The 24,632-nt window shown below is 42.5% G+C and overlaps 1 protein-coding gene across 4 annotated transcripts in view; it reads left to right on the forward strand.

Annotated features, from left to right (window-relative positions):
• Window positions 1-24,632, forward strand: part of DICER1 (dicer 1, ribonuclease III) — a 63,967-nt gene that overhangs the window by 31,940 nt on the left and 7,395 nt on the right. For all 4 annotated transcript variants that reach the window (XM_054567070.1, XM_054567069.1, XM_054567072.1 and 1 more), the window contains 15 exons: window positions 4,586-4,718; window positions 5,990-6,232; window positions 6,806-6,960; window positions 9,313-9,445; window positions 10,249-10,324; window positions 10,958-11,097; window positions 11,830-12,009; window positions 12,246-12,459; window positions 12,662-12,815; window positions 13,757-13,939; window positions 14,181-14,286; window positions 15,070-15,245; window positions 16,102-16,882; window positions 19,970-20,125; window positions 23,463-24,372. In XM_054567070.1, the coding sequence (XP_054423045.1) occupies window positions 4,586-4,718; window positions 5,990-6,232; window positions 6,806-6,960; window positions 9,313-9,445; window positions 10,249-10,324; window positions 10,958-11,097; window positions 11,830-12,009; window positions 12,246-12,459; window positions 12,662-12,815; window positions 13,757-13,939; window positions 14,181-14,286; window positions 15,070-15,245; window positions 16,102-16,882; window positions 19,970-20,125; window positions 23,463-24,372 (3,740 nt within the window). The remainder of the gene's footprint in view (window positions 1-4,585; window positions 4,719-5,989; window positions 6,233-6,805; window positions 6,961-9,312; window positions 9,446-10,248; window positions 10,325-10,957; window positions 11,098-11,829; window positions 12,010-12,245; window positions 12,460-12,661; window positions 12,816-13,756; window positions 13,940-14,180; window positions 14,287-15,069; window positions 15,246-16,101; window positions 16,883-19,969; window positions 20,126-23,462; window positions 24,373-24,632) is intronic.

Here is a 24,632-nt window from a genome sequence, read left to right on the forward strand (position 1 = left end):
ATGGGCAGTTTTCTCCTCTGCTAATTAAAAAAATAAACCACATCTCCTTCTGTATACAGTGTGGGTTATGTGTACAGTCTTACGTTCATAGTTTCCCTTTTGCCATATATATACAGTTCATAATGTATCTTTATATATGTATTTTTCTATTTAACATCACTTCATGAGAGGGAAAGGTAGATATGTTTACTATATTACAGATGAGGAAATGAAGACTCAGTTTGTGACTCTCCCAAAATAACGCTGATACGAAGTGGCAGAAAACAGCTCCCATTCTCTAAGTCTAGTGCTCTTTTCACTGTGTGATTCACTAGAATTACGTGACATTGGGGTTGGACAAACCTGGGTTTATGTTACTCCCCACCCCCACTCTGCATTCTTCTAACAACTTTTTGTTTACAGAAAAATTGCAAACATAGTGCAGAGTTTCCCTGTACCCCTCCCCTGGTACCCCCATCTCTTAGCAACATCTTATGTTATCATGGTATGCTTATCACAACCAAGAAATGGATGTTGATGTATTACTATTAACTAAATTCCAGACTTCACTTGAATATCACCAATTTCCCCATTAATATCCTCTTTTTTCAGTATATGTGCTGCCAAAGCGAGCACTACTATCCTCTTTATAATCCAAGGCACCATATTGCATTTAGTTATTATGTTTCCCTCATCTCTGGTTTGTTACAGTTTGTCAGGCTTTCCTTGTTTTTGATAACCTTGACAGTCTTGAGGAGTACTGGTCAGGATTTTGTAGAAAGCCTCTCAATTTGAATTGGGTGTTTTTCTCAGTATTAAACTGGAGTTTTAGGATTTGGAATAATACTACAGAGATGAAGTGCCCTTTTCTTCACATTATATCAAGGGATTCATGATATCAACATGAAGCATCACTGGTGATATTATTACATGGTTATGCTAGCGTTTGCCAGTTTTCTCCAGTATAGTTATTATTTTGCCATTTTCTTCCCTTTAGTCTTTAGAAGCTGGTCACCAAGCCTAGTTTATCCTCGGAGGGCAGGGTTGAGCTCCCTTCCTGGGGAGGGGCGTATCTACGTATAGTATTGGAATTCTTCTGTAAGGAAAACATGACTCTCTTATCCTGTGGACCTACTTATGTTTATTGAATCAAGTTCTTTTATCAGGATGAACTCATGTTTGTTTATTTTATGCTCCGGGTTGTAAGCCAGTACTAGGTGATTTATCTTGTTCACGGTGTTCTGCGCCTTTGAGGGTGGCTGCTGTGCTCCGTAGCGGTGCCCTCCCCGTGTCCGGGGCACTGCCGCATCCGCTGGCGCTCCGGCGCGCCTGGGCTCCTGTGCTTTTCCTGCTGCAGGACTGCGGTTCCTCCTAGGAGCTCTGGTTCTATTTCTACCCACTTTTTATTTGTATATTTTGTGAGAGTTATTTAACTTTTTAAAGCTTCGGTCTCTTCACCTGTAAAATAGTAACAATAGCTTCCTCTCCTATTGGATTTTTAATAAGCAACGTTGTATGTAAAAATGTCTGTTTTCTCACCTGAAACACAGTACGTGCTAATTTTTCATGTTCTTTGTGCATTTGGGGAATACATTATCCATGTATTGTAACTATCAGTGGGAGGGGGGTTTTTTTGGTAAGATTATAAAGGGGTCACATTTGATTTTCTTACAATGATAAAAAAATATAAGGAGTACGGATATTATTAAAGGTATTGCTGAGAACATACTTCAATACCTGGCAGACATTTCAGAGGATGTGCTTGCGTCTTTGAATTTTTTCCCCTTATGGCTGTCTGTGAATTAGGTTTAGTCAGATCACAATTTTCAATAGTATGACTAGATCTGTCCAGAAAAAGTCCAGCCATTGCTAATATAACAAAAATGGTTTGTGCGACATCAGTGTAACCTGGTGGCCAAGCAGAGCAGAGTGGAATGCGCATGCGAGAACAGTGATGGCTTCACTGTACTAGTCAGTGGGGGCAGTACATTGCATATGCACCAAGTTTTGCGTTAAGCTTGAACATTCCTCCTCGGAAACTATTCAGGTGATTCAGGTTTTCGGGGACGATGCAATGAGTGCAGCGCAAATAAAAATGTGGCACAAACCCTTGAAAGGTGGTTGAGAATCCGGTGAAAGTCACTCATGTTCTGGAAGGCCCGCGATAAACAGAACACCTGAGCATGTTGAACGTGTATGGGCTGCAGTCAACAAAGATCAGAGAAGTGTGAAGTCCCAAGGTGTCTGCTTTGAAGGAGACTGAGGCATCATTGCTCCATGTACAACATTTCTTGTATCTTGCATCTTCTTCAATAAATGTCCCCATTCGGCATAGCGCTTAGCTGGATACTTTCCAGACAGGCCCCGCGCACACCCCTGTTTCGGAGCCTGGCGTGCCTCTCTCCTTTCTGGGGCCGTGCTGCTTCCTGTGTGATTGGGCAGGCACGGTGCCTTTGCGCACAGCCTCACCCGGGATCCGTGCCAGCTCTGCCGACTTAGGTACGGAGAGGGAGGACAAGCATCCAGAAACTCCTCGTTTTGACAATAATTATGCCTGCTGAAGATGATACGACAGTAATGATCTTTAAGTTTTATGTTGTTAGTAGTTCATGTTCATGGAATTTTACAAAAATACTGGTTTCTGATGGATTCGAAATTAGAAAAAAACAATAACCAGTTCACTACAGATAGTTTTGGAAGCTCTGTGGCGGACAGCATTTATTTTGCACAGCTTGCTTGTGGAATAAGTCACATGAACTCAGGGTGAGAGTCAAAAGAAGCAAATGAGGCATCGTCACCCAGCCCTCTGGTGCCCTGGCCTCCCCGGCAGCGCGCCTCGCTCACAGGAGCTCCCTGTGGCAGCCGGCCGGCTGGCGCGCATTCCCGGGGGCCGCGGCTCTGTCCTGGGCGCGGGGTTGCCATCCCTTCAACTCATCGGAGAGGGAGATGAGCTTTTTCTCTCTGTGTGTCATTAGCCTAGGTGAATAGCCTTTAATTGCTGCTTACAAGAGATTTTGGTTATTAATGTGCACATGGTCTCTTCTGTTCTCTGCACTACTGATGTGAGTTTCACGGAGGAGAAATAAATTTTCTCTTAGTGCCTCCGTTTCTCAGCTAATTAAAGTCTGCCAGGCCAATCAGTTTGGTAAAGTGAAATACAGCCTTTGCCTAATGAGTAGCTTGAAGTGCGTTGTCGCAGCCTCTGTTGCATTCACATTGATGCTTACTTACATAGACGAAAATTTGGAAGCACATAGTTCTAAGATAATTTCATATTTTAGATTTTGGGTCATGCTCTTTGTTTGCATGTGGCACTGCTTTTTGTCCCACATGTCTTAGACTCATTACAATAACTAAACAAAGCTTCGAACATATTAAGGAAGTTCCTGATTCTGAACATTTTAAATACTTGAATTGTAGACAGGCTTTCAGATTAACCTGGACAAGCCGGGGTTTTGCTGACTTGGAGGCAGGAGGATATTTTAGATGGCCACTCAAGGTTTCTTCCAGCTCTTTGATATTAGTCTGTTTCATGTATTTATAAAAGAAAAAAAAAAGAATGGTTTGACTTAAAAATGCAATTTTCTATTAGGAATTTATACTATGTTGTAGGACTTCAGAAGGACCATATGGAATCACTTATGTCAGGTGTGGAACCATTTATCCTGTGTGCCGAGTTTTTGAATGTGGATATTTCCAAAATAGCTGTAATGGCAACACTAACTGTTAACCTTCTGCACCGGGTAACACGATCTCCTCCTGGAGCCCTTTTCCGTTTCTTAGCCAGAAGGCCAGCTCTAGGTGCCGAGCACAGTGGGTTAACGCAGAGGAGCGGGCGGGGAGGGGGAGCTCCGCAGTCTTGCTCTTTCATCAGAGGGTGGGACTGGCCCCTGCGTTGTTGTGCCCCAGTCTGGTGGGTGTCGGTCGTGCAGAGCTGCGATCAGTGCCGGGACAGGAAGGCGTTGGGGCTGCAGCTGCTTATCATAGACGCAGGCCGCCCTTTCCCCGGAGCCCGGCTTGCAGTGGTACCAGGCGTTGGGGTAAGACTGAAAGAACTAACAGCCTGCCCGTTGCGCACAGCTGGAGCTCTCCTTGCTCGCACAGGGAGATGAGGTCTCCTTTGCTGTGGAATTTCTCTCTTTGGTGGCAGGGTGTGTGGTTCTTCCTCTGAACGCGAGGCCTCGGAGATGAGGCATGGCTGCCGCCACAGGTCCTGCCTGCTCTTGGACAGGCTTGTGAGGCCTACAGCCAAGGAGGAGGAGGAGGAGTTCCCGTTTCTCTCCGCCTGGCTCTGTCCCCTCCTGGGCCACATTTCTATCAAGTCATTGCTGCCCAATTAGGAAGCTGGGGACACTGTGACCATTCTGTTTGTCTGTGTAAAGCGCCCCTGTATTTGGTGTTATAAGCGTTGGGTTCATAGACTGCTCGGTGAGGGGTGGCAGTGATTTCTGTTTAAGCTGCTTGGGGAAAAAAATACAAGATCATTTTGTTAGGTATATTGGCAAAAAAACACATGCATTTCCATTTTAAGGGGGACTTCCCAAACAAGGTCTCAGTTTTTTTCCCTCACCAATGCTTAACTTCAAAATGTATATAATTTTCTTAGATTGATAAAGGAAGCTGGCAAACAAGATCCAGAGCTGGCTTACATCAGCAGCAATTTTATAACTGGACATGGCATCGGAAAGAATCAGCCTCGTAACAAACAGATGGAAGCAGAATTCAGAAAACAGGAAGAGGTAACTTAAGTTAAAATCATCATACAATGACAGTTTTGAGAACATAAGCAGGCATACTCTGCCCATAGGAACTCCCTTTCTTCATAATTCTTCCACGTTTCTTGTAATAGAGAGTACTTCTCCATAATTAGAGTAGCTGTCTCCTCTGAGGTAGCTGGATAGTGATTCATAAGTTCAGGAGGGAACTGCTGTCTGGTTAGTCCGTTTTGTCTCTTAATTGCTATCAGCCGTTTCATTTTCCTTTATCAACCTGGTGGCCGTCAAGTACATTTCATGGGCAAACAGCACGTGTAGTCATGGCTCCTGCTGACTCCAGGTGACTCTGAAGCAACAAATGGAAGTTTTTCCTAGAAACGCTTTTGTTTTGCTTCCCATCAAGATTTTGACTTTGTTTGTTTTCATGCTTTTTAATACTTTAATACAGAAAACAGCATTCTGAAGATGCAGAAATCTAATACAGTGTTCTGGCTCACAAACAAAAACTTTTTCGTTGGAGTTTGTTACTTAACTTAAAAGTAGCAGAATAATTCACGTTGATGTCATATCCTACGTCATAGCTTTTCGATAATACTCCTAGGTTGGGGAGCCCAATAGCCAGAGTCTGACAGATCTGTCTAAAACCCAGTTTATGTTGTTATTTATTCTGGATTGGGAAGTAATGTTATTTTAAATTTAGTAAAAAAGAAGTTTTCACTTTATTTTTTAATTAATTCTGATTTCTGTGATTGAAAGTTTCCCAAGATTCCAGAAAAATAAATAATGCCTTATAATTTTAATTCCAACTGATTTAGGGATTTCAGCGAATTTTGACATGTTTGAGGGAATGTTAGCCCAATCTCACAGACATGCGACATCATTGCAGAGGGTCAGAATGTCAGCAGGACTCAAGAAGTGGATTCATTTGTTCACTTTGTTGGCTAAATTCTTTTGTGGAGATTGAAGAAGCCCACCCCTTCAGCCTGAAGGCTGTCTGCTATTTGTACATGGACACTTCCGTATAGTTAAAAGGCACTTTGATTTTTCAAGTCGGACTCAGTTGAAAACTGTTTTTTCACCCGTGTGTTCATGCATCTTGAGTTTTGTTTGATGTCATCTTCTTTAGCCTGTCCTAAAAAATCTAGTGTGCCCGGAGTATGTGTCAGAAGTAACAGCTGTCACTTTTTTTTAGTTTAATTATTTTTTAATTGTTCAATTACTTTGTCACTTTTACAACATTGTTTTCTTTGGAAAATTCCTTAAAATTGCTTTTATTGGTGGATTTTTTTTTTCAGGTACTTAGAAAATTTCGAGCTCATGAGACCAACCTGCTTATTGCAACAAGTATCGTGGAAGAGGGCGTTGACATACCAAAATGCAACTTGGTGGTCCGTTTCGATTTGCCCACAGAGTATCGCTCCTATGTTCAGTCCAAGGGAAGAGCCAGGGCACCGATCTCCAATTATATAATGTTAGCAGATACGGACAAAATAAAAAGTTTTGAAGAAGACCTGAAAACATACAAAGCTATTGAAAAGGTAAGATCCAAAAATCAACACGGTATCTTTGTTATTTTTTACGTACATAGAAATTAAGTGTATCTACAGAGAATAGTCTCAATAGACATGTACAATGTGCGCATTATAAGACGTTGAACTTCATCACAGAGGGCTGGGAGTATTTATAAAATGTTTGAAACCTCACAGTAAACTAAAGTAGCGAAATGGACAGAAGGGTTATTGGGGGACACCGCCTGCGAGGCGCCCTGTTAGCGCGGACAGGGTGGTAACCGTTAACTGGCTGTATCGGGGGAGGGGGTCTGACATGGTGACGTAGCTCCTGCGCTGATGGAAGGCTGGTGACGACGGGTGTGTGCGTGTAGGAGGGCGCGGCGCCAGCCCCTGCACCTGTGTCATGAGAGCCACTGTGAGATGGACGCCGGGAGGGAAGCACTGGGAGAGGGTTTCTGCAGCAGGTGACTTTGGAGGATTGGAGTGCATTTAATAGAGGTTTTACACTGAAGAAACTTCTCTAGGTACAGAGGTGGAGAACCCACATATGGCAAAGAAGGTGTGTGTTCTCATCACAAATTCTGTTTATAAAACATTCAGATCTTGAGAAACAAATGTTCCAAGTCAGTTGATACTGGTGAGACCGACATTGAGCCTGTTGTGGATGACGACGACGTTTTCCCACCTTACGTGCTGAGGCCCGATGATGGAGGCCCACGAGTCACAATTAACACGGCCATTGGACACATCAATAGGTATGGTATGAACTTGTTTGCATGGACTACCTAAGAGTATTGCAAGATTTAAGTCTAAACCTGTAAGTGTTGCATTATTGTTTACCTTTTGTAAACAATCACCAATCTTTTCATTCATGGCTTATAATATTTTGATAAGAGGAAGGAAAGTTGTTTTTTTTCCATTCATTCTTTTTGGTCAAGAGGCACAAGGAGTATTGTACGGTTCTCATTGAGAGGGTTGACTTAAGGAAGGCATGCGTATTTTAATTAGATTTAATTTTGCAGTACTCACTAATACTTTTCTGAATTCTGAATTTATTGTGCCGTGTCACAAATGTTGGGAGATACTGCATTTTTCATCAGCAACGATTTAAGATGATGATGAATTGATTTTTCAGTATGTTCTAATTTGCTTTGTCCTGTGTTGGCAATGACATTTTTAAGAACTAAGAAAAGCAGATATGTACCTAGGTTATGTATCAGGATAGAGAGGCAAAATACAGCAGCAGCAAGCATGAGTTTTTCTTTTTAACTTTTTATTTGAAAACAATTTCAAAGTTTAAAATGTTGCAAGAATTCCACGTGGAACTCCCATATACCCTTCACCCAGGGAAACCCATTCAAGTTTCACGAGAATGTTCTTTGTAGTGAAAGAATCCCGTCCAGGATCATGGCTTGTATCTGTTTTTCTCATCATCTCTGGTCTCCTTCAGCCTGGAACTATTCTTCAGTCTTTCCCTGACTTTAATGACCTTGAAGCTTTTGAAGATTTGCAGGGCCAGTCACTCGGTGGCCTGTCTCTCACTTCGGGTTTATCTGATATTTATGACGATTAGACCCAGGTTACACACTCTTGGCCAGCGGGTCTTCTCATCTCATTTCATCAGGCACACTCGATGTCAGTCTGTGCTCTTACTGGCGGCGGTGACTTTGATCGCTTACGTGAAGTCTTCTTGCTTTTGCTGCTATAAAATTACCTTTCCCACTTTACAATTAGTGACTTTTCATGGAGAGAGACTACATAAAATCAATCCTTATTCCCAGTTTCACCCATTACCTTAAGAAACTATTGATATTTCTTGCCTAAATTGATTATTACTGTGATTTCTGTTGAATGGTGGTTTTCTCATTCCATTTTTCCTTTCTGCATTTATTAGTTGGCCTCCTACCGTAAGGAAGAGCTTTCTCTTATCATCCAATGTGAATAAACAGACTCCTGTTTTATTCAAGGGGTTATTATCTATTATTTGTTTCACTGTTAAACTTCTGGCCTTTGGGAGCCTCTTCAAGCTAAGCCGCCTTGTCTCTTCAATGTGCCACTGTCACTCTCCGGGCGCTCTCTTATGGCGCACCAGTGAGTTTGAGACTGAACTCACACTCTCACTGCCCTGGGCCGCACCCTGGCTCCACAGGGGCCCGGCTCCTTCCAGGGGAGGAGGAGTGATGTTTGCAGACAAAGAGCTGAACGCTAGGTGCGCCCCTTGCCGCTGGAGGACTGCGGCTGCCAGGCTCTTCAGTAGGCGCAGCTGGAAAGTGCATTCCTGCACGTGCATGTGTGCATATTCACATCGGCATTGGCATCTGTGTTTCTGTACTGACTCTTGATCTGTGGGCTCCCTCCATTTTTCGTGTGACAGCAGAGAGTCCATTCTAGTTTTCCTCTTCTCCCGTCTTTGTTCCCGGCTCCCTCGGCAGTGAGAAGTAGGGTTCCTGTGGTCTTCACAGGGTTTTGTGTCCAGCCTCCCTGTGTGCAGCCAGCGCCTCCGCGCTGCAGGGCTGCCATCATGTTTGCTTGCCCTCACCGCCAGGCTCCGCCCTGCCTCCCGTGAGCTGGCTGCTGGCGCTGCAGCGGCGCTGCCCCTGTGCTGGGGGGTGGGCTGGCCCTCGGCCTCCTCGGTCAGTGCCGGCTGCCCTTCCGCTCTCCGCTCCTGCCTTCTGTGCACGGGCCCCGGCGGGGCTGACAGGTGTGTGGCTGTGTTCTCATAACAGATTCAGAACAGCATTTTCTGCACTGTCTAGCGTGGTAGTCACTAGATGGATGTGGCTATGTAAATTCAAATTTCGATTTTAATTAAAATGAAATAAAGTAAAAAGTTCCCTAGCTGCCTGCTCCACATTGCAGGGACTCAGTGGCTACCCTGTTGGACAGTGCATATACAGAACGTTATCGCAGAAGGTTCTGCTAGACAGCCCTGTCTCATCTCATTGAGAGTTTGAAGCAGTGAACCTCCAATCTGCATGTGAATACCAATCCAGTAGAGGGGAAGAGGGACGTAAGAAATCAAACTTGAGGATGTAAATATCAGTACAGATTTTTTTCATCAGCTTCTCAGTTGTACATTGAGCATCCGAATTTCTTTTTCTTCACAGATACTGTGCTAGATTACCAAGTGACCCGTTTACTCATCTAGCTCCTAAATGTAGAACCCGAGAGTTGCCTGACGGTACATTCTATTCAACGCTTTATCTGCCAATTAACTCACCTCTTCGAGCCTCCATTGTTGTAAGTTTAGAAAAAGAAACAATTGTGTGTTTAACATAAACCATTAATGGACTTTTCCCCCCAGCTTCTCTAAGCCTATGAGGTTTATAGGTAAATACGGCTTTACATTTACTTTGAAAAGTAGATATATAAATCTCTTTTGTAATCAACTACATGCTCAAATTTTTAGTAGACTACATACCTTACAGGCTATTAGAATTGGAATATATGACCTCTGCAGTTCCCTGGAAGCTCTGATTAATGTAAACCCTTCTGACATGATCATTCGGCTGTGGCTTAGATACAGACAGTGACCCAGAATTCACTGAATATGATTGGACCACTAGTTATTTTGTTGTTGACTCGAGAATCTGCCTTTGAGTAACTGCCGCTGTCCTTGGTCCCAATGCTGATTTCCGAATCCTCTTCCAAGATGGCGCGTCTCTGTCGCACGTTACAAGTTGTCCAGTACTGTTAACATGTGTGTCATGGTCACGTCCTGCTATATCTTTATTTTCTTTTGGTTATAAATTTGTAGATTAGTGAAAATAAAATACATTACAATCTTGTTAAAATTTAAATTCACCAAAATCGTCAAATCTTAGGTATAATTTATTTAGTTTTTTGTGGGCAAGATTTTTAAAAATGGCTACTTTAGATACGGAGATGAGGATATTTTAAACTTGTTGATATTTTTCAAAATAAAGAACTTTGGTAAATTTTAATTTTAAAGGTATTGGGGCAGAGGTTTTGTAGCTGTTTTGGGTGTTAATGATAATGTAGCTACATTCATATACAATGGAAATGTATTTTGTTACTTTCAGGGTCCACCAATGAGTTGTATACGATTGGCTGAAAGAGTTGTAGCTCTTATTTGCTGTGAAAAACTGCACAAAATTGGTAAGCATTTGAAAAGCATGTGCAAGTAAAAATAGAGTTAAAAAACATTGTGAAATAAAAACATATCAAGGACTTTGTAGGCCTCTGGGGATTCAGTGGAGCTGTGGACTCGTGGCCCTCACTGTGCCTTGGCAACTGTGGGCGTGACGGGGGTGGAGCCAGAAGACCCGGTGCAGGTGTAGGAGTGCTTTGCTTCCTGCAGCTGAACTGCCGACAGCTGTCATTTTTGTTTCTTTACTGACTCCTTCTAAGTACATAAAGGTTTTCTTACGCTGTTGAATCACAAATGTTTGTATTTTACTGTAGCTCTCAAATCTATATTAGTGTACAAATTCATTCACTTTCTCCATGACTTTTGTCAAGTGATGATAATGTGCTGTTTTCCTGCTTAGATGTTTTTTATTTTTGAAGCTTGGAACAGTTTATAATCCTGCTCACTTTGCATATATGAATGTCAACATAGACTTTGCCTTAAGTGTCACATGCAGTTACTTTTTTACTAAGAGCAAAGATTCTTTCGTTGTCAGTACCCTTCCCGTCGCTCTCTAACGTAGTGCTGTTCTGTGTTACTTACTAATTACTTAGAGTGGCAAAATTTGTGTTGTTTATGTTAATTCTCTTTAAATTTTGTAGGTGAACTGGATGACCATTTGATGCCCGTTGGGAAAGAAACTGTTAAATATGAAGAAGAGCTTGATTTACATGATGAAGAAGAGACCAGTGTCCCCGGCAGACCAGGTTCCACAAAACGAAGACAGTGCTACCCAAAAGCAGTTAGTATTGGTTAGGACTGAATAAAAATCTAGTCCTTCTGACTTTTTATTTCCTGCTACATCAAATCTCAGTCCCCGTGCTTGGCTTCCCAGGCCCCTGTTATTTGGTCCACGCTGGACCTCCACTCGTCATCCCCATTTACACCTCAGCTCGGATCAGCCTGTTTGCTTTTTTGCACGTGTCCTCGGTTCCGTTTCCTACTCAGAATAAGTTGATTTCATTTAAAGAGAGAGTTGTTTCATTCACTGTAGTGAGAAGATTTTTGCTTTACTTAGGTTTGGGGCTAAGACAAAAGAGGATTTGTATGATAAAATAGAGAAGTGAAAAGATGCCCGTTCAAGATGAGGGGCGCACCTGCGGTATAGGTACACGTGTGTGTAAGGAGCTAGAGTGTGGCCTACTGGGAGTCAGGATCGGTTACCTCAGTGCATTGTGCCTGGGTCGTCTGTGGCAGGATTTATGCACCGAAGCGTCCTGAGACTGACTGCTAGTTACAGACGCATAAGCAACAGTGCGTTATAAGGCGGGCGAACTTGGACCACCTTGCATCCCAGACCTGAGAAATGCGTCCTGTCTGGTGGGTTAAGTAATCCAGAGGTCTGCTTCTGTTTTTCTTAGCTTTTCCTCATCAGTGTTTAGTAAAGCCAGAAATCAGTTTGTTTTCGTGCCAACATCTGGGAATGGGGCTATTATACTTGAGCTTAATGCTTAATTTTTTTTTCCACTTCTAGATTCCAGAATGTCTGAGGGATAGCTATCCCAAACCCGATCAGCCCTGTTACCTGTACGTGATAGGAATGGTTCTAACAACACCATTACCTGATGAGCTCAACTTCAGAAGGCGGAAGCTCTATCCCCCTGAGGACACCACAAGATGCTTTGGAATACTGACAGCCAAACCCATACCTCAAGTAAGACACTTGACAGTGATAGTTTATGTTAAAAAATACATTGTTTCCTTAAAAAAAGAAACACTAAGAATGACTGCCTTTTGTTACCTCAGTGTTTCATATTTAAAAATTGAGGTGTGTCTTCTGTTCCCTGACAGGAAGCATCATTCCTCTTCGAAAGTTACTTCTTTCGAATATTTATAAAGGAATAAAATACCTGTTAACCTTTGGGATGCTTTATTTTTCTTTTTGCTAAGATTCCGCACTTTCCTGTGTATACTCGCTCTGGAGAGGTTACCATATCTATTGAGTTGAAGAAGTCTGGTTTCACACTGTCTCTTCAAATGCTTGAGTTGATTACAAGACTCCACCAGTATATATTCTCACATATTCTTCGCCTTGAAAAACCTGCACTAGAATTTAAACCCACAGACGCTGATTCAGCATACTGTGTTCTACCTCTGAATGTTGGTAAGCAGGACCCAAACTCTAAAACGTTCACTTATACTCACTAAAAAACGAAAGTTTTGTTTGACAACTAGCTTTTGTGTCTACTACAGAATCTCTGATTTTGATAACTCTAAATTAGCCACATATATGAACATATACCATAAGTAAGAATCTTTTCTGCATCATTACACTTTAACAGACTAGAGTCTTTTTCTTCCCAAAGTTAATGACTCCAGCACTTTGGACATTGACTTTAAATTCATGGAAGATATTGAGAAATCTGAAGCTCGCATAGGCATTCCCAGTACCAAGTATTCAAAAGAAACACCCTTTGTGTTTAAATTGGAAGATTACCAGGATGCAGTTATCATTCCAAGGTAAGTAGTTAAGTGGAAATCAAAGTGCTGGGATACTTTGTTTCAAAAGGTTAAATGGTTCAGGGTAGAATGTGAGTGGGCTGTGATTTTGGCATTGATGTTTCTACTAAAAAATTTAAGTATCTCTCTATGGTGGACTTGTTCTCTTCAATTTATGTCCTTAAAAACAAAACCTAAACACTGTAATTGAGATTTTACTTTGTGAAGGTCAGGTAATCTTGAGTGGTGTTTGACAGGCTTTCTTCTTAAAATTGCCATCCTTTTAATCCCCAAAGTCTTTTAGAATTTAAATGATATTTCTCTTAAAATTTTAGAGGAAATAATGATATGAAGTACAAAGGATGTAGTAAATCAAATTTTTTTTTTTTTAGTAAAATTTAGGATAGAGACTTTTAGCAATACAGTTCAATACAGGCATTTTTCAAAGAATTAGTACTGGCTATAATATACTCTTTCTCTGATTCTTTTTCTTTATGCACTCAGTGTTATCTTTTAAGTGTTAGCTGTCATCAAACCATCAGCATCATAAATGGTACAGTAACATTTCATCTGGCTAGTGTCTGTTGTGGTTAGCATTAGTAATGTACAAAGTGTTTATACATTTTGGATATTGGAAGTTTTATATTCTGTTTATATTGATGATATAAAGAGATACTTAAAGGTGTCATTTAACGTCCATGTGTTATCTAAGTGTAGATAGTCAAGACAAGGATAATAGGAACTAGGGGAGAATGGTCAGTTAGATTTTACTTGATATACATGTAATTCTTTTTATCAAATCTGCTTGAAATATGTAATTTGGAATTGAAGTTTTCATTAATGTTATTTTTAACCTTTTAAACTCTTACATTAAAATCATATTTGCATATCCATGTTAAAAACAGTTGTGTTTTGGAACAATTGATTTAAACCAAAAGACACTGATTGTTTCTCTTTTTTAGGTATCGAAATTTTGATCAGCCTCATCGATTTTATGTAGCTGATGTGTACACTGATCTTACCCCACTGAGTAAATTTCCTTCCCCCGAGTATGAAACTTTTGCAGAATATTATAAAACAAAGTATAACCTTGACCTGACCAATCTCAACCAGCCGCTGCTGGATGTGGACCACACATCTTCAAGGTAAGGCGTTGGATTTGCGGCATTTTCCCAGAGCTCATTAGGCACCTGTAGGGGTTCACTGTCTCTCTGACCCACCTGTAGACTCTCAGTTTTTGCTCACTCGGTCTTCCGGGGTGCGGTCCAGGGGTCTGTGTTTTAAGTGAGCTTTTCCAGTGGTTTATAGTCGCACCGAAGTTGGAGAATCACTATACAAATGTACTTGTTTTTGTCTGTTCGATAAAACTGTTTTGAAATTTTACAGACTTAACCTTCTGACACCTCGCCATTTGAATCAGAAAGGGAAAGCTCTCCCTCTAAGCAGTGCTGAAAAGAGGAAAGCCAAGTGGGAAAGTCTGCAGAATAAACAGGTGAGGAGCCCCTGGTTCCTAGCGTAACTGAGTGCTTTGAAACATAAGTTTGACTTTTGTAATACCAAGTGAACTAAGAGACTGGCAAATACTTTGGAAATTGCCTGACTCTTGGGTTTTGTTTTGGTTTAACTGATATGTTGAAGTTCATCTCACTGTCTTTTTGGTAATTATGAGTGGATCAGCTTTTACATTTGGTCCACTGATACAATTACATCACGAAATCATCCTTATAAATCCTAGGATAATCCCATTTGGCCCTCAAGGGTTATTTTTTTTAAAATTTTGTTTTCAGTTTTTCAGTTACAGTTGACATTAGTTTCAGGCGTACAGCATGGCGGTTAGCCATTGACGTAACTTACGAAGGAATCCCCTCTGTGAGTCCAGCACCTCCCTGACACCATGCGCAGCCATCGCAGGATCATTGACTGTGTTCCCTCTGCTGTACTTTACATCCCCATGGCTGTTTCGTAACCACCAGTTTGTATTTCTTAATTCTGTCACCTTTTTCACGCAGTCCTCTGCCACCTTCCCATCTGGCAGCCGTCAGTGTAGCTTATATATTTGTTCCACTGATAATTATATCATGAAATCATCCTTATAAATCTTAGGATAAAACCCATGTGGCCTTCAATGATTTTTTTTTATGCTTTTAAAAATAAGGTGGTGCTAGTACTTAAGATCTTTGTCTTTATTCATTAGTGAAATTGGTCTTAAATTTGTTTTCCATTCTTTTGTGTGTTTGGTTTGCATTTACCAATTCGCATTTTCTCACATTCAAAGATACTGGTTCCAGAGCTCTGTGCTATACACCCCATTCCAGCCTCGCTGTGGAGAAAGGCAGTCTGCCTCCCCAGCATCCTCTACCGCCTTCACTGCCTTCTGACCGCGGAGGAGCTCAGAGCCCAGACAGCCGGTGACGCTGGCGTGGGAGTCAGATCGCTTCCTGGGGACTTTAGGTACGCCTGTGCTGTTGGCCAGAAAGAGCAGCAGAACTGAATTAAGTGTCCATTTTAATTTTAGGTAAAATCGTTCTTAAAAGATTTTTAAAAATGGATGTCTAATACACGACATAAATGCATCCTTTGATTCCCAAGTGAAGATTTGTGTAGCCCCGTGTTTTGTAAAGTTGCGGAGGGAGACGAAATGCTAAGATTCAAAGTAACCATTCCTCCCTCAGCGATGGCAGCTGAAGTAAAAATGGAAATAGGCCTTTGTTCCTGCGCTGGCGTTCTAAGACTGCTTCCCTGTGTAAAATCCAATGTATATTGAAAAGCAGTTGCCTTAAAATGTTCTTTGTCTTCGTTATTTTCTTCCTACTAGTAAAGCCTCTGTGTTCTATGGAAGTTATTGGTTTATCCACTCAAATTAGTTTTGATTATCCAATTGGCAAGACCAAGACGGTTCTAGAGCTTGAAGAACTTGTTAATAGTAGGAATTGTTGTTAGCTTCTCTTCCAGGTAGGAAGCTCAGGCACAGAGAGGTCATGGAAATTGCCCAGAGTCACCCAGCCAGGTAACTGGAGGCCCAGGGTCCCAGGCCCCGTGGCCCGCTTCCTGCCTGGCCCCACCACCGCACCGCTGGAGGGCAGGGGCGAGGGCGGCGGCGGGCCGCGCGCGTCCTGCCGCGTCCTGCTGCGCAGCTCACACTGTGCGGACTTCCAGGAATGTGGAGGGCTGCCTTGGAAGCTGGTTTTTCTTCTATAGTAGGAGTATATTTTTAAGGATTTTCATTTATTTTACATTCAAATTACTGTTGCTCTAAGCCTAGCCCTTTTGAAGGATCTGATGAAAACTTATAAAAATGCCTTTGCAGGTACCCTAACTTAGACTTTGGGTGGAAAAAATCTATCGACAGCAAATCTTTCATCTCAATTGCTAACTCCTCTTCAGCTGAAAATGATAATTACTGTAAGCACAGCACAATTGTCCCTGAAAATGCTGCACATCAAGGTGCTAATAGAACCTCCTCTCTAGAAAATCATGACCAAATGTCTGTGAACTGCAGAACGTTCTTCAGTGAGTCATCCAGTAAACTCCCAATTGAAGTTTCAACAGATCTGACAGCAATTAATGGTCTTTCTTACAATGGAAATCTTGCCAATGGCAGTTATGACTTAGCTAACAGAGACTTTTGCCAAGGAAATCAGCTGAAATGCTACAAGCAGGAAATACCTGTACAACCAACTACCTCATATCCCATTCAAAATTTATACACTTACGAGAACCAGCCCAAGCCCAGCGATGAATGTACTCTACTGAGTAACAAATACCTTGATGGAAATGCTAACTCATCTACCTCAGATGGCAGTCCCGTGGTGGCCGCGGTGCCTGGTACTCTGGAAGCTGTTACAGTGCTCAAGGCCGGGACGGGCTCTGAGCAGAGCCCTGCTCCTGGGTACTCCTCGAGGACTCTTGGCCCAAATCCTGGACTCATTCTTCAGGCTTTGACCCTTTCGAATGCCAGCGATGGATTTAACCTGGAGCGGCTTGAGATGCTCGGTGACTCCTTTTTGAAGCACGCCATCACCACGTACCTGTTTTGCACTTACCCCGATGCTCACGAGGGCCGCCTTTCCTACATGAGAAGCAAAAAGGTAAGACATTGTTTTTCTGTTTTGAGCAGTTAGAGGAATTATTCAGGGTGCCTCCCTTGCTTTAAAGGATTGGGTGGTTTCCGAGGATGAGGAAAGGGTGGCCCTCAGGGCTCGCCACACCCGACCTGTGCCGCTGCAGCCTGCGGTGTAGCCGCCCAGGAGTTGGCACGGGTCTGCATGTCGCCGATTACGCCCTGCGGTTGGGGCTAGCTGATCTGTGTGTGCCTTGTTCGGTGGCAGACACTCCGTTCAGATAAAACTGTGAGAGCGTGTGTCTTCCTCAGTTGAGCCGAGTGGACAGCACTGCTTCGGGAGGCTGCCTTGGCACGCCGGACATACGGACGCAGGCGGGGCCCGGGGCTTTCCCGGAGCGGCCCGCCTTCCAGGCCCCGGGGAGCCGCGGCAGGGAGCGCGCAGCGCCTCGCCTGAGCTCCGTGACTGCAGCCCAAGGAGAGTGAGCCCAGGGTGCTGAGGAAGCAGCGCTTGAGAACCCAAGGGGGGGGGGGGCAGCTGCTTAAATTCAGTGTGGAATCACGGTTTAAGGAAGAAAAGTAATGAAGGTCAAATGTGTAGTGATGATAAAAGAGGTGTCACAAGGCAACGCGTGCCTGCTTGACAGATAACTTAGCAAGCCACCAGCCCCCCTCCGCACTCAGGGCAGGGGTCAGCAGAAGAGGCTCATTCACAGTGCATGCGTGAGAGGGACACGTGGCCGAGCATGTGGGCTCTCAGTGAATCCGATGTGGCAGCAGCAGAAGTCTGGACATTTCTGAGAAAAGACTTGAAAAGGAAGGCGGGCTGAAGCCATGCTGTGAAAGATCTCCCATGCTAGGCGAGGGAGGTTGCACTTTGAAAGTTGTAGGCACTGTTGAGTGTTGAAGGTACTTTTTGCATAAGGGACTATTAATATTACCAAAGCAGTGGCTTTAAGTGATCAATCTGGTAGCAGGATGCAGCATGAATTGAAAAGCAAGACCAAGCCAAACCAAGTGACCAGATAGGCGTTCAAGAAGTCCAAGCTTAAGCAGACAATGGGATAGATCGGAGTTCTGGCAGTGAGGGCTGGGGGGCAGGGGCTGATATTTCAAAGGAAATAATAATTTTAGCCAACATTTAGGAAGCGTTTACTCTGGCCAGACACCGCTCTCTGTCCCATTTGATAGATGAGGGCACTGAGGTAGCAAGGTCACCATCACACCAACCTTCCTTTGATGTCACCTGGTAATACCAGGCACTACCCTGGGCATTTCACAGACCTTCTCCCTTAATCTCTCAACGAGCCTCTGAGAGGTGGGCCACATGTCCCCATTTTTCCAGATGAAAAACTTCCTGGAGAGTATAAGTGGTCTGTGTCAGGTCACCTGGCTAATCTAATAAAGTCAGGAGCGTGTCTGAAGCTCAAGCCCTTGCCCTTCACCGTCTTCTTTGCTGCCTCCCAGTATGGTTGGGTGACAGAGCGAGGGCTGGGGGGACAAGACAGGAATGACAACCATATAAACTGGAAGGTTGGGGTGGGGGAGGCAGAAATGTGGGAATCAGGGTTCAGGTTGGGTTTTTAGACCTCATGGAATATGAAATAGAATGTTCAGGCAGTTGAGAATTTTGGACTAAGAAGGTTTGGGGGAGTAGTCTTCGTACAAGTGATAGTTGCAGCTCTGAGGATGAACGCAGTCCCCCAGGGGTGCCTGCAGGACGACAGTATCAGAGACTAAACAGCTAGAAAGAAGTCTGTATACTCTGTAAGGTGAGCAAGACATTATTTTATATTTCAAAAATTCATCCACATGCCTGCCAGAAAGCTCTGACTCTGATTTCCTGCAGAAATCCTCAGTCTCATCCCCCCGCCGCCCCCCACCTTTCAGGGCGCTCAGCCCGAGGCGTCTGTGTCATAACCAGGCTCACGCCCTGGTTCCTCACCCAGACCTAGTGCACGCACACGGCTGGCATTCCTCCCCACGCGCTCGCCCCGTTTCCGCCTGTGGAATTCTGCTTGGCCCGCATTGAGCCTCATAGAAGTCCTTAGTTATGAATGTTTTTTTATCCTGCCAACTACTTCTGTCGACTTTGTGATTCCATCCCTTTCGAGTCCTTGTTGCACTTGGTCCTCTCGTTGCCTTCTGGGACATGGCGTTCTCCACGTATGGAAAAGGAAACTAGCATTTATTTGCGCTGTTGTGCTTCGGGCAGCACAGGAAAGCCCTGGAGTGCTCGGTGGGTGTCGGGTGGACCCCTCTCCCCCGGCAGGGTTCTTGGCAGGGCCCCGCACCCCTGCCTTGCTGACTTTGTTCTCCAGGGGACGCCCGACCCAGCACCTCTCTGGGGGGGGTGCTCCTCCTGTGGTATTGAGTTACTTGGGAAAGGGGCTCGTGAAGTACTTAAATAAAAGGAAACCCAGTTTTTAGAAAACAAAAATGAGGTTGACAGTTGTAGACCTTAGTTTCCAAGTAAAAATGAAACAGAAATGCATTAATTTGAGTAAGTTAGGGAGGAGAGGGAGGCCTTAGGGAAAACAATGTTTTATTGATGTGCATAAACATGGGAGTTGTTGCTGATTGCCTTTTGCTCTATTTTCAATGGTTGAACAAAACTATCTTGAAATACCATCCAAAACAAAAGAATAATGTTTAAGAAAACATTACAATTGAAATCATATTTGTGGCTTATATTCTAGCAATATAAAATTATTTGAACTCTGTTTAGTGCCAGTTTTCACTTTATTTCATTGAGAGTATTGTGACATCTTGGGCTTTTTATATACATTCTTTTTCTGATAGACCCAGTTAGCAATTTGCATTTTATATCATCAGGTCATGCGTTCACAAGGTTGAAATTGAACTCTTTCTTCTGACTTTACAAGGAATTTGCATCTATCTATTATCTATCTATCTATCTATCTCAGGTTTTTTCTCATCTGCATTTAATATTCAGAAATAGTCATCTAACTACACTAAAGGATATAGAATTTAATATTTTCTGTCAGTCTTGACAGTTGAGGACCAGTTACAGTAGTTTTGGTAAAAACATGTTAATATGAATTTCAGTACTGATCATTTATAGTAAGTGTGTTATAAATTTTTTTTGCTAAAGGTCAGCAACTGTAATCTCTATCGGCTCGGAAAAAAGAAAGGACTGCCCAGCCGCATGGTGGTGTCAATATTTGATCCCCCTGTGAATTGGCTTCCCCCTGGTTATGTAGTAAATCAAGACAAAAGTAACACAGATAAATGGGAAAAAGATGAAATGGTAAGTTTTTGGTAACTGGAAGGAGTTATATTTTGGTGATAGGAAGAAGTTTGTTCTATTAATTTTATGTTTCTTTTCCCTGCCATGTTTATATTTGAGTAGATATTTGTTATGTTGAGTTTAATAACTCTGTAAATAGACTGTTTTTTTGTTGAATTTACAACCACTCTTGAAATTTTGATGGAAGACAACTTCTGTTATGTTGCTTGCCAGAGGTGAAGAGTATCTGATGTTACAGCTCAAAAAAGAAGAGAAAGAAACCCCACAACATTTCACTTTCCTGTTACATATTGTAGTTTAAAATAGATCCTTAGCTCTGTTCAATGAAATGACTTTTCAATGACCTATGCTCTCCAGTCTGTGAAATAATGAAATATCAATAAAATCTGCTTTGGCAGCTCAGGGTTTTTTCAGGACTCTTTCTCCTCTTGTGACTGAAAAATAATAATAAGTAAATCTGTGTAAAGAAAGGTTGTTTTCTGGAAAAGGTGTTGCCAGTGACTTCAGAATACTTCAAATGTTAGCGCACCAGCTGCTGTGCAGTGTCTTGTCCGGAAGGCCACCAGGGGGCACCTTGGAGGGCCGTGGCTGTGGCCACGGAGCCGGCAGCTGGGTGGCTGGCGGGGAGACGCCAGAGCCCCTCTAAAGGGAGTGGTGATCTCAGGCACTTTACTTTCTCGGATATTTATTTTGTGCTAATGATAAGCCGGTTCGTTGTTACTTCATTTTTACTTCAGGCCAACAATAAGAATGCCGTTTCTTTCACAGGTTATATTTTCTAAATGTACATGTTCTTATCTTCTTTCTGACATGCACGTCCCACATATCTGTCTTAAGTATTTCCAGGTTGCATGTTCTATGACTCTATTTGGATTTTTACCTCTTTATTGAGTATATTTTCAAGGCATGCAGTATTTTACCTACTGTAGAAATTAAACTTATGTGGAGAAGGATTAAGAGAATATTTTAATGCAAGTTGGGTTAGAAAAAGTACATTTGTCATTAACATAGAAGTAGGTAGAACCTTAGGAGAAAATGTATAGATTCTGAGAATTTTAGAGGAAATACTACATTTTTACAAAAATTATTCTAGTGAAAAAATATATCCTGCCTTGTAAATACTGTTTCATAATATAATTGACTGTTAAAAAAAACAAACAGCATAAAGTTGACATTGGCATGTTGTTTCAATTAAAAAAATTTTTTTGAAGATATAGCACACAGTTCTTTTTCCTGACACTTCAGATGAACTGACATTTTGGTTCTTTGAATACATTAAAAATACTGTTTCTTCTTTCACTGAATAATTTATACTTATTTGAAAAGCTTATCCTTATCCCACTCCTGTTCTACCTGCCCGCCCCCCAGCTGATGGGGTTAAGCGAACGTTCTGTGCAAACGCCGCAGGTGGTAAGAACTCAGGTAGAAAGCACACTTGAACTGTAAGAGAAGAATTTCCTGCTGGTTTTCTTATTTTTAAAGAGCTTGCAGTGCTCTTGGAAACCATTTAGTGAGGCAGGATTCCACTGGTTTGCAGATAGGGAAGCTGAAAGACAGAGGCTTAGGAATTTTGCCCGAGATCATACAGCTTATTTTTGATAAAACCCAGTCCGTGTGTGTGTGTGTGCACAGTCTGCCAGTTATAGCTTATGTTAGCATCTCACTAAAGAGATACAAGGTTTTTTAAATTAAAAATTATTGAGTCTCTGCCCTGACCAGCGTGGCTCAGTGAGTTGAGTGTCATACTGCAAAGCAAAAGGCCGCAGGCTCAATTTCCTGGTAGGGCACATGCTGGGTTGTGGTGCGGCCCCTGGTTGGGGCGTGTGCAAGAGGCAACCGGTCAATGTTCTTCTCTCACATTGATTTTTCTCTCCCTCTATTTCTCCCTCCCTTTCCATGTCTCTAAAAAATAAATAAAAATCTTTTTTAAAAATTATTCAGTCTGATTTTCAAATTGTAATTTGGCCCTTTCTTCTAAGGACCAAAAGAATGGTCTGAAGCATCTGATGTCACCTGGAAAGTATAGAGTTCTAACAGGAAGGAAATGGTTCCCAGAGGTTTGCTGTTGCGATTTCTTTCGGCATTCTTCCTTATTCTTGAGAAAGTGGTATGAACTTTTTTTACTTAAAAAAGTATAGATAGTTATAGATATATGGCTTGGCTCACTTCTCTTATTTCTTTTCAAACAGTTATAGTTTGTATCTCTTTTGAGCCTGGCTTAAAAATGAAAATATTTGTGGTATTTAAAAAGTGCTTGACAGAAAGTTTGAAAACTTTTATTTTTTTTTCAGGACACTCTGGAAAGTTGTCAGTATCAAAATTGAAGCACACCCTCCTGCTTATCCCCCCAAAGTAAAGTTTTGGGGTTTGTTTGTTTTTAATTTCATTGCTCAAGAGAAAGTTAGCATCTTTCTAGCATTGCAAAAAAAGTTCTATCATTACTGAATCCTAACCCATTATTAAGATTGTCATTCACAAATAAGCTTTTGCCAAAGAAATTGGAATTAGCAAAGGTCTTCTGACAGAAATTGGATTGTTGTGTTTCGTGTTAGTCTAGATTTTCTTCTGTTTTTGTCAGTTCTGCTATACTCTGTTACCCTGATTACTGTAGTTCAGTGGAAGGGAAAAGTGTAATTTCTCAAATTCATAGCTTAAAGGTTCAGTGATCACTTTTAGTTTTCAAGTAAAGCAATTTAGTTTTACATTGTAACAAATGTTAAAGTAGAAATAAGGACAAAAACTTCATCATGAAACTCGGTTGCACATTTTTATTGTTATGTAGAAATAGGGACAAAAACTTTATAATGAAACTCTTGCACATTTTTAATGTTATAAAGATATAAGAAATAATTTTATCTGTTTTCATATTATACTCTTAATTGCAAAGATAATGCTTTTTCTATGTCTGGAATTTCATTTTAGTAATTTGAAAATCTTTTTAAAACTTTATCAGCAAAACTGAAGATCTCCTATCAGCATGTGCTTTTTGGTTGTGTGCCCTGCCAGAGGTGGACTTCTTAGCTGGAGTTTTGCCTTGTGGGCACTAATTTTAACTTCATATACCATGTATAAAGTCCTTAACTTAAAGCTTCATACTGGATAAAGGTCATTTTATAACTTAGAAAATGAACATTCAAAGAACATGTTTTACTTTGTTTATATGATTAAATAACTTATTTTATGTTAATTGAAAACAAATGGCCATGATTTTAAAGTTGCCTTTTAGTATTTGTGGTTGTCATTTGAAATTATCCATAACCCTTGCTTTTATTGAGTCTCAAACCCTTTTAAAAACAGCAGCCATGTCTCCTCTCCTTCCCCGTGCCCCTCGCTGCAGACAAAGGACTGCCTGCTGGCTAACGGCAAGCTGGACGAGGCCTTGGAGGAGGAGGAGGAAGAGGAGGAGGAGGAGGAGGAGGAGGAGGAGGGCCTGGCGTGGAGGGCCCCCAAGGAGGACGCTGACTACGAGGACGACTTCCTGGAGTACGATCAGGAACACATCAAGTTTATAGACAACATGTTAATGGGGTCGGGAGCTTTTGTAAAGAAAATTCCTCTGTCTCCTTTTTCGACCACTGATTCTGCATATGAATGGAAAATACCCAAAAAGTCCTCCTTAGGCAGTCTGCCGTTTTCATCCGACTTTGAGGATTTTGACTATAGCTCTTGGGATGCGATGTGCTACCTGGACCCCAGCAAAGCAGTGGAGGAGGATGACTTTGTGGTGGGGTTCTGGAGCCCGTCAGAGGAGAACTGCGGTGCTGACACAGGGAAGCAGTCCATCTCCTACGACCTGCACACGGAGCAGTGCATCGCTGACAAAAGCATAGCCGACTGCGTGGAGGCCCTGCTGGGCTGCTACCTAACCAGCTGTGGCGAGCGGGCTGCGCAGCTCTTCCTCTGCTCGCTGGGGCTGAAGGTGCTCCCGGTGATTAAGAGGGCTGACCGGGAAAAGGCCGCGTGCCCCGCCAGGGAGAACTTCAATGGCCAACAAAAGAGCCTTTCAGGGGGCCGCGCTGCTGCCTCTGGAGCCAGCTCCCGCTCCTCCGCGTGTAAAGACTTGGAGTACGGTAGCTTGAAGATCCCGCCGAGGTGCATGTTTGATCATCCAGACGCAGATAAAACACTGAATCACCTGATATCAGGTTTTGAAAATTTTGAAAAGAAAATCAACTACAGATTCAAGAATAAGGCTTACCTTCTACAGGCTTTCACACACGCCTCCTACCACTACAATACTATTACTGGTAAGGAGCCCCAGACCAGCTTCATTTCTCTGAAACTGAGACCATGTGTTAATTGTGCTACTTTGGCCTTGTTAAAAAAAAATGACCTATGCATGTACAGACTTAGTGCTTAATTTGCATGGTGGGGGGAGGAAGCAACAAAAAATGAAAGAAGCCTTTAATTCCCTCATCTTTTGGGGAGAAGGCGCTGCTGCTTTGACCGTTGGGAGGATAGCTCTCCTCTGTGCTGGCACATGCTATTTTACGTGCTGCGTCATTGG

This window comes from Pteronotus mesoamericanus, unplaced genomic scaffold, assembly GCF_021234165.1.
Source record: "Pteronotus mesoamericanus isolate MK-2021 breed Mesoamerican mustached bat unplaced genomic scaffold, CSHL_Meso_final contig_182, whole genome shotgun sequence".
Classification (NCBI taxonomy): domain Eukaryota; kingdom Metazoa; phylum Chordata; class Mammalia; order Chiroptera; family Mormoopidae; genus Pteronotus; species Pteronotus mesoamericanus.